Source organism: Phodopus roborovskii, unplaced genomic scaffold (assembly GCF_943737965.1).
Source record: "Phodopus roborovskii unplaced genomic scaffold, PHOROB, whole genome shotgun sequence".
NCBI classification, from domain to species: Eukaryota; Metazoa; Chordata; class Mammalia; order Rodentia; family Cricetidae; genus Phodopus; species Phodopus roborovskii.
In genome coordinates, this window is record NW_026125397.1 from 3,874,634 (window position 1) to 3,894,155 (window position 19,522).

Sequence of the window (19,522 nt, forward strand, 5' to 3'; positions counted from 1 at the left end):
GAGAACTCTGAAATATTACTTATTGTATCATCTACATTAAATTAGCCTGATTGTCTAATGGATGATACTAACACCTAATATTTATAGAGTACTACATTTTTACCATACTTTATAATTCATTTTTACAGATAGAAGTAGTTGCTTTGTTTAGAATACAGACAGAAACCCTGCCATTGAACAATACCACCAGTTCTATTTAGTCTGTTTACTGTATTATCTAGTACTTGATAGTTAACATGTAAATAGAATATTACCATACCATTATTGACACATTCTTAGTAAGGCATGCATAGAACTTTTATTGAGATCTCCATTTATACGTGATAGATGCATCTCAAAGGTTTTCTTTGTTATTTTAGTAGCATAGAGTTGAGTATAATAATTTTGGCCAGAACTTAATAATGGATCCTGAAAATTTTTCCAGTTTAGTAATCAGTTAACACTGATGTGGTTTTGCCTCCTTCTAATTATTTTGAAGAATATTTTTTGGCTGCGAATATACCTCTGGGGTAGGGCATTTGCCTAGCATGTGCAAAGTCCTGATTTGATTCTGATAATCATACCATGAAAAGGTTTTTTTTTTTAATGTCTTATGAGATGACATAGTGATTTTGGTTTTCTAGAACTATATTAATGTATGGTCTTAAGTTTTCTCCAAATCTGTTAAAGCTCTTTGTTCCTAGCAGAGAAGTGAATCTAAGATACACAGCCATTGTCTGAAAAACAGATGCATTTGCACACATGTAACTTATAAGACAGATTAAAAAGTATATAACCATAGCCCAACACTAGCTTATATTGAACACATAATTTTAAAACACTAATGCAGTAAAAATCCTAGTGAAGTTATGTGTGGCTTTGATTATTTAAAAAAATGTAAATAAAATAAAAAGGAAGAAATTTTCATATAGCATTATTTACAAATAGCATGTTATCTTTGCATTTTGTTAATACAAAGGTTATTATTTGCAATGAATTTTAAAACTCATGCTGTCTCAATTTGTAAAAAAAAATAGGTGATTATGTTTTATGAATGAAATTTTATTGAATGAAATTTTCATAATAAGCAAGATTAAATTTTCCTCAAATAATTATTTCTAAGATAAATTTGCTAATAAACTTTTTAACTGTTTTAGTGAACTATTCACATGAAAATGCACTTGTTATGCATTTAATTTCGTGGGACTATTATACTCAAAACAATCATGGTATGTTTTACATGTTATAGGATATTATATTTACTTGTAGAAATTTTGCTTGATTATCATTTTAAGATATAGAGTGTTTTTATGCCATGGATACTTTCTCATAGCAAGTTAGATTGTAGTGTGTTCCATCTATCATCATGATACATAGAAACATAAGTAGCACAGGTGCTTTCTGTCCCATTTCGAAAAAGGACTTCTCTGCTATTTTACAAAAATAGTAGAGAAATGTGTGTAGGAAACATTTGAACTCTTTCTTATTTAAAAGCAATCAAGGAGTCACTTTTATTTCTGCATCTCTTTGAAACTTAAGATCCCTGTTTTTTAAATTGTTACATAGTGTCAATTCCAGAATAAATAGATTAGAAAGAAAATTATTTTGATAGCCATCATCTTTACTCCTTCATAAAAACTTGTCCTGTCTCTTAAACTGTAAAAAATTAACCATCCAAGTCACTACCATTCCCCTCAATCTGTCACATGTCTAGATTTGGATACTAAGCAAATATTTTTCATCTAGTTTTTGCATCGGTAACCCAAGAAATTTAAGGTGCTTTCTGGTTTTCCTTTCCTACTGCAGGTCAACAAAAATCTCTCAGTGACTTCACCACCACCAGGCCCTCCAAAGAGGCCAAGGGTGAAGCAGTCATTTGTGCTGACCACTGATGAGATTATCCATCAGTTTGGACTCCCTCAAACCGGTGAGCAGCTTTCATGCTTTGCATATTCATTAAATGCTCAATGCTATTGTTTTAATGAATGTACTTACTTCTATTCAGAAATAACACTTGTGGCGATCTATTAGTCAATTTTTACACTTGATGCTCTCTTGACATATCTCTCTCTCTCTTCCTCTCTCTCATCATAAAAATGATTTTAAAGTTCAAAATTGGTAACTTTACCATTAACTACCTTGAACTTCTATACTGTTAAAGAGACCATTTAAAACTTGAAAAACCAGTTTTAAATGTGTACAATATTAAATCTGAGTTTTTAAGCTGAATAAATGAACTATGGCTTATGAATAATTTTATTTTTAGCTGTTTTTAATTTCATATAGAGCCAAAATAATGTGTTTTTGGTGGGATATCAGTGATATTACAATGATATCACATCTCACCAAGTTACAGCTTAATAGAATATACAAAAAAAAATCCACATCACTGAATTAAAATGAATTGTACAATTGCAAATTTTAGACTAATATCTTAAATGCACATGAACAAGGTTTTCAAGGAATGTTGAGGGAAAATATCTATAAGATGTAGTGAGGTAGTCCTTCTGTAGCACTGACCACGCCCATTGGGGGGTGGAGCGATGGGCGGAGGTGACCTGAGGAAGGAGGTCGGAGGGGGCGAGGAAGGCGCTCTCTTTCTGGCGTGACTCGGACAGGAGAGGATCGGGTTGAATCTCCTGGTGTTCATCTGTCTAGGTTGTAAGTTATTTCTCCCTGAATAAACATCTATTCAGCCTATTTGTTTATCCTGATCCTTATTTACCGCAATAATAAGAAATGATAATCTTTGAATTGACAGATGACTTTTTCTATTTGTCAGCTATTTATTTACAATATTCTACCTACTACCAAATAACTTAATGAAGAACTGAAACATCACAAAATACTTATCTGTGATGAAGAGATAAGTACAAAAAATTTTAGCTTGAATATTTGAACATAATTTACTTAGAAATTTGGGAACTGTATCACTTTTCTACTGTGAAAATATTCAGAATTTATCATTATAGAAGTTATGCTAATTACTATATAAATTGTATATCTTAATGGGGAAATGCTTAGATTTAGAAATCTTACATATAATCCTTATTGCAAATTTTATCACTGTCTTGGAATTTTTCTTACAAAACTGAAGATGGCATTTGGTGAGGTAACTCTTAAACTGGGGTGACATGAACACATTTTGTAAGTATAAGGTACTGCATAAATTTGACAACTACATCACAAATATGCTTGTATGCCAAGTTTAAAACTACTTGAAATCCCAGTTTCAAATCACCATAATAACTAAGTTGCCCCACATCTTACAAGCTTTAAATTAGATGCACACCAGAATTTATAATAATAATAATACAAACCACTGTTATTTATTATGGAAAGTGTACCTTGTAGTACCCATCAGACTTTTATTTTTTATGTCGCACAGAAATATTTGGCTTGAGTTTAGAAAGAAAGGACCTCTCTTGTCCATCCGTTCTTAAGGCCTGTTTTTCTTATCAGGTCTTTTTTTTTTTTTTTTTTTTTTTTTTTCTGGAAAGAAGCTTTATCTCAAAGGCATTGATGCTGACTGTCTGATTGCATCACTGTATTATCCTAAATCAATCTGAGAAGCTGTTTGTGTCCATCAGCCAATACAGTATGGATAATAAGCACTTTCCTGTTTCCTGTTCTGTGGAGGGAACGAACAGGAAGGCTAGCTGGGAAGGCGCTTGAAGTGGGAAGAATGAGATCACAGAACAGATAATAAAGTTCAGGATAGAGAAATAACTGGATCTGACAAAGGGGATCTTGCAAACTTCACAAACTTAGATGGGAGTTGTTCCATCTACCTTCAGCTTTGATAGCACTACAGTCTATGAGTTTGTATATTTGTGTCATGAGTGTTTATGCACAGGCATACTGTGTCAGAGACATTACCAGTAAGCCATAGGATACGGGTAAGGTGGCCGTACCTGACTTTGTTTCAGTCACTAATATGGTTGACCTCATTTTAAGTCATACCCTTCCTAAAAAGTTTACATATAATATCTATTATATACACTAAAATAAACATGTGATCTGTGGTACGATGACCACTAGCAGGGCAGTGGTGGGGCACGCCTTTATTCCCAGAACTCAGGAGGATATAGATCTCTGGAGTTCCAGGTATATAGAATAGATCTCTGGAGTTCCAGGTATATAGAATAGATCTCTGGAGTTCCAGGTATATAGAATAGATCTCTGGAGTTCCAGGTATATAGAATAGATCTCTGGAGTTCCAGGTATATAGAATAGATCTCTGGAGTTCCAGGTATATAGAATAGATCTCTGGAGTTCCAGGTATATAGAATAGATCTCTGGAGTTCCAGGTATATAGAATAGATCTCTGGAGTTCCAGGTATATAGAATAGATCTCTGGAGTTCCAGTTATATAGAATAGATCTCTGGAGTTCCAGGCCAGCCAGGGCTACACAGAGAAACCCTGTTTCAAAAAAAAAGAAGAGAAACAAAGTTAGTCTTTGTGGGAGAAATCCTCACTCACCCAGATGTTCAGACCTAGCCCCACTGCGATTGGCTGAGTCTTGAGCAATGTCTTCAGACTTCAGTTTTCTGAACCCTACAGACAATCGAGGCATTTGGTTTCTGTCTGAAAATTCTGTAATTCTAAGGTGTGTCTAGGGAGGAGATAGATGGAGGAATTGTGGTGAATAGCATCAAAATGCATTGTATGTTTTTCTTAATTAATGAAAATATTTTAGAAAAAAATACTAATTGTATGATGTTCAAGTAAGTTTTAAATGTAGATAAATAAGTGTTCTTAATTATACAAATCTGTTAGGTATGAAATATAGGAATACCAAAACAAATTTTATTATATATATATATATATATACATATATATATATATATATATATAATCTTTGATTGGAGAGATAGCTTAGTACTTAAGAATGAATACTGCTTTTGCAAAGAACCTGGTTCAGTTTCCAATACCCATGACAGGCAGCCTGTAACTCCACTTCTAGGGATCTAATGTGCTTTTCTGGACTCCATGGGTAGGTCCCTGTTCTCAAAAATGCATATACCCATATATAGACACACACAGTCACAGGTGATTAAAATGTACTTATGTATACATACACATTTTACACACACACACACACACTCACTCATACTCACAAAAACTAACTGAAAACCCAGATGAAATGCGCAGGGAAAAACCATTGTCCATAGCTAGGATGGATGGGCCCACTAGCACTCACGGAGAGAGACTTCACTGTGACTGTATGAAAGTGTTAGCACACTACAGTCAGTACCGAAAGTGAATTTATGGTAACCTCAGTTCTTCAAAGCAAGTTCTAGGAAACTGGGACTGCTAGAACACCAAACATTTCTTTCTTAAATGGTTTATAATCTTTAAACTTTGCAAAATACTTCTTCATTTCTTCTAAAACCATTTTAAATGATTCTTTGTTGTAGCCTCTCAAAGACATGTAGTAAGTGTTGCAGTCCCCGCCTGCAAGAATCATATACTGAGCTCAGGGAGACAATTGAGTTTGTAGCCAATTCAGTTAGTGTGGTAGATTCTGAAATCCCAGGTTAAAGAAGAAAGTCGCAGGAAAGGTAGCATAAAGCGGGTAAGGGTCCCTGGGACTGCACATCCAGATGCAGCCCTCCTTGCCTTGCCTCCATCCCCATTGCCAAACATCATGTCTTCACAGTGCCGGCACCCCACCCACTGCTCAGTTTGTAGTCCAGCCATACTAAACCAAGGAATTCACTTTTAGTTTTCTATAGAGAATAAAACTACCCAAGGCATGACTATGTAAAGTATATCATGTGCTAGGAGATAAAATATGTTTTTAAAAAGCATTGCTGATATCTGTGTGGGAGCCAAGCTAAAGTGGGAAAGGACTCCCACAAAATACTTAGTTTGGGTATTGTTCATTGAGATATTTCTCCTAATCCCTGATACTGAAATAATAAATAAGGTAACCTTTTTTAAAAAAAAATAAAACTATACCTTTATTAAGGACTGTTTAAATGGAGCTCTGATTTTAACATTTTAGGTGAAACCACAGGTTACAGCTCATATAATTGCTTTAGGATATAATAAGCAAGCTATGCTATATATCAAAATTGTTTGCAAAACTTGGAGATATCTAGTGATAGTAAGTTAACAGTGCACCTGAAAGCTCTAGAACAAAAAGAAGAGATCATGCCCAAAAGAAGATAACAAGAAATACTCAGACTCAGGGCTGGCATCAATAACATAGACATAGCAAGAACAATGTCAAAATCAATATAAGTAATAAATGAAACAAAGAATTGGTTCTTTGAGAAAATTATTAAGATTGACAAGCCAACTTAACTAAAAGGTAAATGGAGATGATCCAAATAACAGAATTAGAGATGAAAAGGGGACATACAGCAGACATTGAGAAAATCCAGAGAATCACAAGGACATATTTAAAACCTATATGCCACTAAATTGGAAATCAAATTGCTTCTGTGCTTTTCTAATGTAATAAGAAACGCCAAATAACAAACAGCACCGTGTCTTTCCTCAGTGTGTGTGTGTGTGTGTGTGTGTGTGTGTGTGTGTGTGTCTTCATTTACTCCACAACACAGTTCTATAGACGTTAAGCGTGAATCATGCGGAGTAAATCATAAATTTTCCAAGACCTTAACCCTGTCTGTCACTCAGGAACTCATCCCGTGAATCTGAGAAGCAGGGGGCTGGCTGGCCATGTGTCATGCAGCCAGTAGCAAGCAGCTCCATCTGACTCAGTGCATTGTCCTGGCCATGCAGACTGCCAGTCCCTAAGGAGGCCACCAGGTTTGAGAGGTCAGGCAGTCTCCTTGTTCAAGAGCCTTGCAGGGACCGTGTTTCTAGCTGATTCTCTGCCAGTAGCATAAAGTCACTTTGCTTTTCCAGGTAACTTGAACAGTACTATTTGGGAAAGCATGGTTTTTGAGACTGAGGTGTCAAGCCAGATATCTTAATTCTTGATTGTTAGTGAACTTGGATTTTCTTTTACCTTTAGATCAAATTGTGTTTGCCATTTATTAGGGTTTTTTGTTTGTTTGTTTTGCTTTGTTTTGTTTTTGTGGTTTTTTTTTTTAAGCCCTGATTCTGGTATAATGTGGTGTTTGATCTCTACTGAAATCAACAGACTCTCTGGAGAGAAATATTATTCTGTGTTGTTTTGTCTAAATCTCAGTCCTATTCAACCACGTTGCTAAGTCTTTACTGTAGAGCTAGATTTTAAAATATGGCACTAGGCAGGGGGTTTATACCTATCGTCCCATCTCACTCAAAAAGCTGAGGCAGGAGAAGACCTGAGCCTACAACTTTAAGACCATTCTGACCCACATAGCAAGATCCTAAATTAGAATCATTTAATTATCAACTCAATCACTGTTATGAGTAGATAGAGGAGAAAATTATCAAAAAAAAATTCATTGCTGGCAGTGCAACATCTCTACAAGTTATTTTTCAAAGGGAATATTTTTATTTTATGCATTCAGTGTATTTCTCTAAATTAAATGTAATTCACATTAAATAGATAAGTCAAACAAGATAAACTTACCTTATTCATTTAATCTTTATATCTTTTAATTATAAACTTGGGTTTGGATTACATCTAAGCTGGAAACATGATGATTCTTGCATTTCAAAGGAAAAATACATTTTGGAAAAAAATTAGGAAATAGAATGGCTCAATAAACACAGCTGATGTGAAAAGGGGGTTTCCATTTTAAGGAAAGTAAATTAAGCTTCAAAGAATTTTCTCAGCCCATCAGAGTTGGCAGAGCTTTCTGTCAGTGTTACATAATGAACTTTAAACTGTTAATTGAAAAAGAGTGTCTATTGAATTCTTACTTCAAACTTTTCAAAATTCCAGAATTTCAATTTAGTGGTGAGATAAATGGAAAGAATTAATTAATTCTCATAGATTAAAGATAATCTACAAATTAACTGATTTTCTGTAAGCAGATATCATTAACTACACTTTAGGCTATTAAAAAATCAAAACATTTTTAATGTATAGTTTTTGAAAGACTATTTTTTTTTAATCACTTTTCGAAATTCAACATAGACATCTCTCTCCAGCCAGATGCACCTACATTTCCTACTTCAGAGTATTGTTAGGGTCATAAAAATATTTTGACTTTGACATACACAAAATATTTAGAGATTAAATACCATGAGGTTATTCAAGGTTCCCCCATCCTCATTTGTCTAATAAAACTGTTAAGTGTTGTTTATAGGAGAGAAAATGTGTCTGAAGGGCAAACAATGAATGCAGGATGTACTGTGATGAGGTAGGCATAAAGGAAAGTCTTCAAACAAGTGTCTCAAGTGGGAATAATTCACTAGACTCACTTAATTTTTGAAACTTGAGCTCTAGGTCACCTTTGGAATGTGGCGTTAAGATCATACACTATTTAAAAAGCAAGGTAACAAACGTGTCAGAATTTGTGTTAAGAGTACACAGGTTTGCAAGTCTGCACTCTGCCCCATAGATGATGAAACAGCCACTGAACAGAACACTCCCTTTGCCAGCATATTCTGAGTTTGCTGTCTTCAAAAGCATCATCTCCAGAAGCATGAAGAATGTGAGGTACTTCACAAAATATTTTACAGCCCTTGAGAAAATATCCTTCAGTAGTAGGTAACATCAAAATGCGAGGAAATTTATTTTGTTATTGCTAAAGTATTTTGGTGCATTTGTTGGCTAATAGATGCAGTAGTGTGTAAAGGAGCCAATTTCAGATTAGGGCTTAACAACACTTTTCTAATTCTGCCTTTGTTGCTCAGCAAGTCACTTAACCTTTTTACCTTCCTCTGAACAGTGTACAGTTGACCCAGTAGTTGACAATACATGGCTAGCATGCTTGAGGCCCTTATTTGATTACCCACACCTTAAAATAATGTTTTCTTTTTAGAACTTGTCTTCAAAGAATCAGCAGGTTTGTTGTTGTTAGAAACAGACCAAAAAAAAAAAAAAAGCAAAAGCAAATGAGTGTAGTTCAGTAAGGGACACCTAAGTCAAATTAAGAATGCCTTTCAAAGCTCTGGTCACTTTTCATCTCTATCAGTATGTTGTTCATTTTTTTTACTTCATGCCTGTGGCTTTTCTTTATTTGTTGTTATATCTAAAGATGAAGGAGAAATTATGCATATGACTTACCTCTTGTATTGTGTAAAGAACTGTAATCTCACTAGTTTGTACTTATTGCCTGTATATATTACATATAGTTTCTATTATGTTAGTTATAACCTCCATTTTTGTACTAGACAAAAAAGGAAATTTGGTGATGTTTATGATTTAATAAAGATTGCCTTAATGATCAGAATGCAAAGACAGCCACACTAATTAGCTATTGAAGCTGGGCAGTGGTACCACACACCTTTAATCCCGGGACTCAGGAGACAGAGGCCGATGGATCTCTGTGAGTTCAAGGGCACCCTGTCCTAACTGAGAGTGAATCAGTCTAAAAGAGAAACAGCCTGTAACCCCAGCACTAGAGAGAATGTAAGGAGCTCAGTGCAGTCTCAGGAGCGGTCTGAGATTTAGTGAGGAGCAGTGCAGTCTGGAGATGCAATGTGAGGTTCGGTGGATCACCCCTTCCGTCTAAGCATGGGTAGAGGTGAGCACCCTCAAGTGGCTGGCTGCTTTGCTTATCTGATCTTCAGCTTGAACCCCAGAATCTGTCTCTGGGTTTATATTATTCATGTTCATATTAAAAAGCCTGGGTTTTTTGGCATCCATACATGCCTGTATACATGCATATGTAAATATGTGGATAAGTTTAGATTGTAGAAATTAGAGGTACCTTGTCAAACACAGGTCATGGAGCTTAATATAACATTGAATGAAATATTATGAACATCATCAAAGATATTCCTCTCTTTTCTGAAATCTTGGGTTATTTCTTTTTTATATAAATTTACATTTTAAAATATTGAAATTTCTAATCTTTTCAAGCTCAACAATAGCCCTGGCTCATCCCAGTGGCCAGTTTTTCTCTCTTATCTTACTTGACCTATGGTCAGCTTTTGATATATTTGGTTACTTCTTAATGCATGGTTTCCAGGACACCACACTCTCTTGGTATTGCTTTTATCTGGTAAATCTCTATGTTAAATGCTTCCTGGTTCCTGACATGTCTCCATAGACTATTTTTCTACAGCTAAGCTCTTTTTTGTTTCTTGCATAAGCTGGGATTCTTGTTAGCTACATGACTTTAATCAAGCTCAGATACTAATGACTGTCTAATGTTTTACATTCAGCCTAGACATCTTTCCTGTCTACATTAAGTTCTCATTTACTCTTACTCAGGTTGTTGTCCACTAAGTCTGTACTAAAAGAGTCCCAAGGCCTCCCTGAAAGAACCCAAGTGCATGCCTTTGCCTTCTGTGGTTTAGTCAGTTTGGGTTGAGTAGTGAGTATCTATGATACCATAAAAATTACTGGTAATGTTTTCTAGAAATGAATATTCACCCCTTGTTGAAAGTAATCGACTAACAATGGAAATTGGGTTCAGGAGCCAGACGTTCTGGTAAGGCTAGCAACCTCGAGATCGAGGCATTGTTGATTTGTATTTTCCAGAATTTTAAGTGTACATTTTCAGGAAGCTGTTTCCTTGAATGAAAAAATGAATGAAATGTGAAGAATGGCTCTTTGTGTTGTTCTTAGTCAGCACCCAGCCTACCAGTCTGAGAGCCAGGGTGATGAGAAATACAGAAACTGACAAATGACTGCATGGAGTGACTGGTCAGTTTCTTTAAACAATACAAGAGTGTTACAAATGTTTAATAAGGAGATTATTTTTCTCTCTGAAAAAGTAATTAGCGTATTTTCATAAAGAGTAAATTTAAAAGTGACTTGCACAGTTCTTACCATTGTGTTTGTTTGTTTTAAGTAGAATCAGAAACACCGTAATTTTGGGAGAAAGCTGTTCCACGGTTTTATAAAATAACACTGATACCTAAAAGCTAATCGGTTCAGTTCATCAGGCTGCGCTTGTGGAGGGTCTGCTCTGTGCAGGGTCTCAGCCCAGCACATAGTAAGATGAACATGAGAGCTTGCCCTCATGCCCTCCCGGTCTGAGGCTCCAGCAGGCAAAGAGTCCCAGTGCTGATGGCAATGGACCTAACAGGAGCAGGCATGTAACACTGTGGGGCACAAGAAGAGAGCACATCTGATTAAGTACATAACTTTATGAAATGCTCTTAGTTCCATGGTCCTGCTTAGAAATCTGTGTCGTGTGTACACTGTAGAGCAAAATTGTCTGCTCAGGGGATTTTTCTGAACGGTAGTTCAGACCTGAGACTCTGAATCCTGTTACTGACCTTTTACAAAGCTAATGTATCATAAGTCCTGTGGGCCTTTTAATTGTTGTTCTACTTATGAAACTAGAGCTGCTGCCAGTACTGCAGCATTCTGAGAGTAAGGGGGTAAATACCTGTGATTCACGTTATCATGTAGATGTGAGGCATGTAGGTGCACTTGTATATATGCTTACTAATTCTCCATATTTATGGTTGATGAATTTGAGAAAAATAGGAAGTGATCAGGTTACTTTTGCCAATTAATGATCCCTGAGCTTATTTTTCTTGGGGGGGGGGTTATTTTCTTTTCCCTATCATTGGTAGTAACATGATGAAGTTTAATGTCATCTTAGTCCCTTTTTTTTCTTATTTTACATATTGACCCCAGGTCCCTTTCCCTCCCATCCTCCCATGCCCTGCAGCACCCCCCCACCCTGTCCTGTCCCATTCCCCACCCACTCCCCAGGGAGGATGAGGCCTTCCAGGAGGGATCATAAAAATCTGTCAGGTCATTTGGGATAGGGCCTAGGCCCTCCTTTCTGTCTCTAGGCTAAGGGAGTATCCCTCCATGGGGAATGGGCTCCTGAAGTCCTTTTGTGCACCAGGGATTCATCCTGGGTTCCACTGTAGAGGTCCCATAGACTGCCCAGGCCTTCTAGCTGAGATCCACCATGTTCAGGAGGTCTGAATAGGTTCAATGCTGGTTTCCTAGCTATCAGTCTGGGGGTCCATTAGCTCCTCCTTGTTCAGGTCAGCTGTCTCTATGCTGCATCCTGGTCTTGACTCCTTTGCTCATCACTCCTCCCTCTCTGCAACTGGATTCCAGGAGTTCAGCTCAGTGTTTAGTTGGTCATCTTAGTCATTTAATCTGTATTTTGAAGTAAATATTTAAAGGTTTGAAAGTAAAACATTTTAAAAGCTAATGGCAAAGTTAGTTATAAGAATTACAAATGAATTTTTTACTTGCAAATATTTTTTCAAATGTATATTTTGATCATGATTTCCCCTCCCCCATTTCCTCACAGATCCTCTTCAACTCCACACCCATCCATCTTCTTTCTCTCTTTCTTTAGTCAACAAACAGGCCAATTAAAAATATAAATAAATAAAACAGAACAAACAGACCAAGAGAGAATAAAGAAAGAAATAATAGTCAGACATATGTAAGCACACACACAAACACATAAAAACACCAAATCAGAACTGTTAAAAAAATAAGCAAAAGACAAGTAAGAGAAACAAAGTATTATGAGACAAAACATCTCTAAAAATACCATTAAGCTCATTTTGTTGGGCATCTACTGCTAGGTAGGAAGCCTGACCTTAAGTATGGTTTGTATAACCAGTGAGACTCCATGGGAGAAAATTAATTTTCCTTAGCAGGCAGTTAACAATTGGAAATAGCTTCTGCATTAGGGCTGGGCGTCTGTGTGGCTTGAACCTGTGCCAGTCTCTGAGTTCATGTGTGCACCAGCACGGATGTGTCAGGAACGGTGTCCTCCATCCCACTCGCTCTCAGTCTCTCTCCCTCCTCTGCTATGCACTTTCCCGGTCCCTAAAGGGGGAGGGGTTTGAGGAAACAGCCCGTTTGGCATGGAGTATTCCAAGGTCTCTCACGCTCTGCATACTGTCCAGCTGTGGGTCTCTGTGCTCTTCCCCATGTACTGCAGGAGGAAGCTTCTCTGACGATGCCTGAGCGAGATGCTGATCTGACTCCCAGGCTGATCTGACTCTCAGTGATCTTTTATAGGGAAAATGAATAGGATATTTTTAAAAGCTGACTTCTCTTTAATTAAAGGGTTAGGAATTTCTAAATCATGGTTATGCTTAAAATTTATAATTTCCCTTTAGAAATTAAATTTATTATATTTGTTACCAATATAATTGGATTCCCACCTACTGACATTGTCAGTATCTTACCAATCTAATAAACTATTTCTTCACTAGCTCTTTGCTTGTTTAAGCTTTGCTCTTGTTTTCAATTGTTTTATTGTAATTATAAAGATATTTTATTCCTGTACATTCAGAATCTGAAATGCAAAGTTATATTAAGTAAGGACCCAAAAGTGTTTCTGTCTGAGGCACTAGATCCATTGAAAGTTGAAATTAAAGGAAAAAAATCTTTCCTTGGTATTCTAGCAAATCCTGTGTAGACAAATGTCCTGTATAGCTTAGTCTTCTAGTGAAAAATACAATGAATAAGCAAACACAGAAGAAATGACATGTAGAGAAGATGTATTAGCTCTTATTAAAGTGACAAAGTACCTGAGAGAGTCAATTAAAGAGGTAAGATTGATTGTGACTCAGTTTCAGAGGCCATGACCCGTTATCCCCATTGGCTTTTGAGCCAGTGACAAAGCATAATAGCATGGCAGGAGTGGCAGGTCCCTTGATGGTGACAGAAGCAGAGGGACTCAGAGCCATCCTATCCCCTTCCAGGGCACAGCACTAACACCCTGATTGCTTTCCCCTGGATCCTCCTTCTAATCCATTACTTAGCTTTCACAACATGGTGTGCAGGGAAAATTTAAGATCCAACCATAGAAGGAAGGATAGAACCACATAGATGGTCACTGTTTAATTTTACTTCTGACTTTATTATTGTGTGGGGTTGTAGGGGTGGTGCGTGTGTGGCTCCTTAAGGGCCCCTTCTCTCCTTCCAACTCTACATGGGCTTCAGGAATTGAGCGCAGGTGACTAGGTTTGTGCAGTAAGTGCCTTTACCTAATAAGCTCTCACTGGCCCAATAGCTGCTATTTAAATAGATTAATCAAAGAACACTGTATTTAAAAAAAAAACAAAAAGCTGACTTTTCAGAGTTTTACAGAAGAAAGAAAATAGCAAGAACTAAGGCAGGGGTATGGTGTGTGTGTGTGTGTGTGTGTGCGCGTGAGAGAGAGAGAGAGAGAGAGACTTGCTATATAACACAAGCTATCCTTGGACTTACCTCGGCCTTCTCAGTGCTGGGATTATAAGTGTGTGCTACCACCTCTGGTGCGAATTTATTTTTTATTAATATTTGAGAAGACAGAACAGATCATTTAAAAGTGGCCTAGGCTGGGAACTCTTCTCAGAGCTGTGAGTGGACAAACAATTGAGTTCGCATGTCTCATAGATTCCTGTCAGTCTTTGAATGTAAACAACGTGTCTCCAAACTCAGGTTATGGATTAATTGACTTGAATATGAATAATTTATCCCTAAAATAGTTTTATTTTGTATGTAAGAATGTTTTGCCTGAATGTACATTTCTCACCATATGTGTGCCTAGTGCCTTCAGACACCAGAGCACAGTGAGGGAGATGGACTTACAGATGGTTGTGAAGCCACCATGTGGGTGCTGAGAATCAAACATAATGAAAAAACCATAAGGCAGTTGAGAGAGACAGAGAGGCATTTGGAATAGCATGGACTTTTGGAACCTCAAACCTCAACCCCAGTGGCACACCTCCTTCAACAAGACCATGACCTCTAATCTTTCCCAAACAATTCCAACAACTTGGAACCAAGCATCAGAACAAATGAGTCTGTGGGGAGAGGCATTCTCATTAAATTACCACATAAACTGCAAAGCTTAAACTCCATAGGCTTCTCTAATGATGGTTGAGAGATACTTTGATCTATGAGTGCAAGTGGTGATACATTATTTATGATTTATTAAAGCTTGCCCGAGAATTCAGTAACAAAGTCAGCCTCAAGCTATAGAGGTCAGGCAGTGGTAATACACAACTTTAATGCCAGCAGCAGAAGATAGGAAGTAGTGGTACACATCTTTAATCTTAGGATTGGAATTAACAGGTAGATCAATCTCTGTGACTCCAAGGCCACCCAGATCTACACAAGATTGATCCAGCCTAAAGAAAAACAGCTCACACAAAGGTAATCTCAGCACCTGGGATGACACGCCTTTAATCCTAGCACTGGAGGGGTATAAAAGATAGGAGCAGGATCAAGGCATTTGTTCTCCGGCCACACTGAGGATGAGAATCTCAGGATTTTCCAGCCATGATGAGGAGAGGCGACAGTCTGAGGTTTGGTGGGGCCAGGATTGTGTTTCAGCTTGAAGTAGAGTGAGGGCTAGTGCCCAGCTGCTTTGCTTTTCTGATCTTCACCTTGAAACTTTATCACAGTTTAATAAGGATAAGGATAAACAAATAGGCCAAATAGATGTTTATTCAGGGAGAAATAATTTACAACCTAGACAGATGAACACCAGCAGGTTCCACCAGATGCTCTCCTCTCCAGGTCCCACCATCAAGAGAGTGTTCCAGGGCTCCTCCTCAGACCTAGTTCCAAAGGTCACTTCTGCCCCTGGCTCCACCCCCAGTGGGCGTGGTCAGTGCCACAGAAGCAGACAAAGTGAATATCTCACTACAATTCCCCTTTTAGTCTAAAGAAAAGATTTAGGCTTGATACAAAACTATATACAAAACAGTGAATAACAAGTGTGTTCTAAGAAAAGGAAAATCCAGAGTAAACAACTTAAGATCTGGGGGGGAAGAATGCCAGCCCCTCTCTCTGGTAAGATAAGACCATGAGGAAATACTTAGATTAATAGAAATGGGTTAATATTTAAGACAGAGCTAGCCAAAAAGAAATGCTAGTAACAGGCTAACAGCAATTATATCAAATACAATGTCTCAGTGTGTTATTTGGGGCTGGTGCGCTGCTAGGACCAGGGCAGGCGGAAAACCCTGTTCATAACAAAGCCTGAACCCCAATATCAGTCTCTGGGTCTTCTCTTTTTCATGTTACAAGTGTAACTGTAAGTCATTGGAAGTTGATATACTACTATGTGCATTTAACAGCATAATAGCTGTAGGTTCTCCCTAGAGTCTATTACCTGTCTAGCCATAGGTTCTTCATGTAAAAATGGTGCGAGGTGTAGGTTTATTCTTGAAGAGAAACTTCAATCCAGAGTGGTCGGTTCCCCCATAATACTTGTGCCACTGTCGCACCAGCCGCACACCTTACCAGGCCAGGCGTGGGTGTAGCTCTCAGGCTAACAGCTGGCTGTGATTGGTGATTACTTTTCTCTGCTGGTAGCTTGCTTAGCAACTTCTAGCACTATGAAAACTAGTCAGGAGATAGGGAGCTTCCAGATCAGTACCAGCTTGATTATGCTAGGTGTTTGACACAAATATGTGGTATCTTCTGCAATTGTGTCTTACAATAAGGTCCTTCCCGGAGGGTAACCATGGGCAGTATCAATAGTCTGTGATGTTTGAGGGGGGTGCGGTCTGTAGGACATTGGTGGCCAACAATTCCAAAAGAAGTAACTGGTTTCTGGCTTTGGGCTTAGTTTTTTTAGATTGTGATGTCTAGTAGGGGCATGGTCCCTTGTAGGGTAGTTCTATAATGTGTGTGTGTGTGTGAGAGAGAGAGAGAGAGAGAGAGAGAGAGAGAGAGAGAGAGAGAGAGAGAGAGAGAGATTTGTGACCATATATAGTTTCTAGTTTTTGAAAACTCTTTGGTATTACTAGCCCCCCACACACTCTCCTCTGCCCTATTCTGTGCTCCCAAACCCAAGTATAACTCTTGCTGTCCCATTAATCCCTTTTAGCCCTTCATAATATTCATAATAGTGTGTTCTATCTCCTTTTCCTTGAAAGACCCCCCCCCCGTTCCTTAATTTTCTGGCCTCTATGGATATTCCAATGACACACACACATAGCTAAAAAGTCAAAGCTAACATCCACAGGTGAGAGAAATGTAATGTTTGTCTTTTTGTGGTACCTCTCTCACAATGATTGTTTCAAGATCCATCCATTCACTCGAAAAATTCATTTTTATTAATAGCTGAATAGTATTCCATTGTATAAATATACCACATGTTTAAGCTGATTCAGTTTCCTGGCTATTGTGAATAAAGCAGCGATGAACATGGGTGAGCAGAAATCTGTATCCAGAGCAGGATCCAGAGTAGTTTCACTCCCAAGAGTTGTGTAACTGACTAATAAGGTAGAGTTATTTTTACATTTTTGAGAAACCTCCACCCTGATTTCTATCACGAATGTACTGGTTTACACTCCCAGCAGCATGGGAGGTCCCTCCATCTTCTGGTATCTTCTTCACTATTTTTAGTGTCTTAAAGCTTTCACTATATAAATCTTTGGAGAAATTTATTCCAGGTTTTGTTTTGCTTTGCCTTTTGTATGTTTTGTTTTCTGATATATTTCTGAATGTGTTTATCAGTTGTAGAAAGTTTCTGGTAACATCTCTAGGGTATTTTACATATAGAATCGTATCACCTACAAATAAAGGTACTTAGACTGTTTTCTTCTGATTTGCATCCCTTTATGTCCTTCACTTGTCTCGCTTGTCCGCTAGGACTGTGGGATTGTATTGACCAGGGTTGGAGAGAGTGTTGTGCCTGTTCCCATGTCCTTTAATTTGAACCACTTAACCTCTGACTGTTTCCTTGCTCGTGATGTCAAGGTTCACTTTGTAGATTTCCTGCCTCAGAGACCTATCATTTCTTTAATAGTTTTGATGCTGTAAATGGATGATGGAACCCAGAAGCTACATTCTAGGGCTCAGGCACTTGCTACTGCCAGTGAGTCATTACTCTTAGGTCTTTTCACTCAGTAAACATACCTAGAAAGCAGTTTTTAAAATGATACTGCCATTTCAAGTTTACATTACTTTCATGATTGTATTTTCATAGGATGAACTTGTCATTTATCAAAAACAAAGGTTAAAGCCAGGTGGTGGTGCATGCCTTTAATCCCAGCACTCAAGAGGTAGAGGCCAGCCTGGTCTCCAGAGAGAGTTCCAGGACAGCAGGACTATATGGAGAAATCCTGTCTCAAAAAAAAAAAGAGAGAGAGAGGTTGCAAATCTTCATTTTTCCATCCAACTTTGAAATATAAAAGCCTTCCTCAGAAGAGGTTCCCCATGCCTGGATTGGTAGCACAGTTTACCTGTTTTCAACCAAGATTGGGATGGCTTCATCTTTAGTGTTATCTGATACATTTAGAATATATTATACTGGTGTAGATTGTAAAATATAGATCAATTTTCCCCAAAATGCCCATCTAGTTGTGCAATACTACAAACCAAAAACAGTCTCTTTATTCTCATATGCTAATACTCATCTCCTTTCAAAAAAGTATTTTAAACATTTATGTTGGTCTGTATATCAACTCGAGTCAGTACTGAATTATTTTAGTTGAAGAGGCTTCCCTCACCCTTAAGTATACTTTATGCTTTTTGTTTTATTTTTGTTTGGCTGATTATTTTTAAAGAAGTAAAACTGTCTTTTAGATAATATAATTTTAAACTAGACAGCCTCAAATCAATACTAAAACTAACATAATAACAATAGAAATTCAGAGAGCATGATATAAAACTCAGTAAATAAACCTGATACTTTTACATATTTAAACAAATTAGAAGATATGATAGACGGGAACATCCCATTCATATGAACAATGTCAAAGATGAAATATTTGATAATGCAAGAAATGTACAAACAGTATGGAGAAAGCATTAATATATTTGTGAATTGCACAATTATCTTGAAGAAGTGATACAGTCTTTGCTTTGTGACCAATGTAAGTAATATGTGAATTTAATAAGATTTCAGTTAAAACGGAGGTTTCTTTCCTTGGCATCAGATAAACTGATTTAAATTCACATGAATCATTTAAATAAATCCTAGAAAAGTCTTGAGAGGAAGGAAGGAAGAGAAACCAGAAGAAATGAGCACAACTGAATATCAGTCCTTATTCCATGATGTAGCTGGGAGTGGGGCTCAGAGTGTTTGCACTTAGCTGGCACATGGGAGAGCCTGGCTGGGTGTCCGGCCCCATGTGCTTCTTTCTACTGTTTTCTACATTTCAGAAGCACTTGCAGTTTTAGTACATCCAGCCTTTTATTAAACTTAACCAATGCTCCCTGCCTTGTGCAACTATATTCTACTGGGATATAATGGTTTTTATTTCATTTCCCATAGGCAAGTGTCTTATTAGGGTTTCTATTGCTGAGAAGAGACACCATGACCATGTCAACTCTTCTAAAGGAAAACGTTTAACTGGGGCTGGCTTACAGTTCAGAGAGGGGTTTAGGCCACTGTCGCCATGGCGGAAACATTCAGGCAGACATGCAGACATGTGCTGGAGGAGGAGCAGAGAGTTGTACAACAGGAAGAGAGAGTGACTCTGGGGCTGACATGAGCTTCTGACACACTTCTTCCAACAAGATCACAGCTCCTTCTAGTGCCATCCCCCGTGAGCCTATGGGACCATGTTCATTCAAAC

General features: G+C 37.6%; 1 protein-coding gene across 2 annotated transcripts in view; it reads left to right on the forward strand.

Moving 5' to 3' along the window:
• Positions 1–19,522, forward strand: part of Ahi1 (Abelson helper integration site 1) — a 126,682-nt gene that overhangs the window by 52,561 nt on the left and 54,599 nt on the right. For both annotated transcript variants that reach the window (XM_051175370.1, XM_051175371.1), the window contains exon 17: positions 1,786–1,906. In XM_051175370.1, the coding sequence (XP_051031327.1) occupies positions 1,786–1,906 (121 nt within the window). The remainder of the gene's footprint in view (positions 1–1,785; positions 1,907–19,522) is intronic.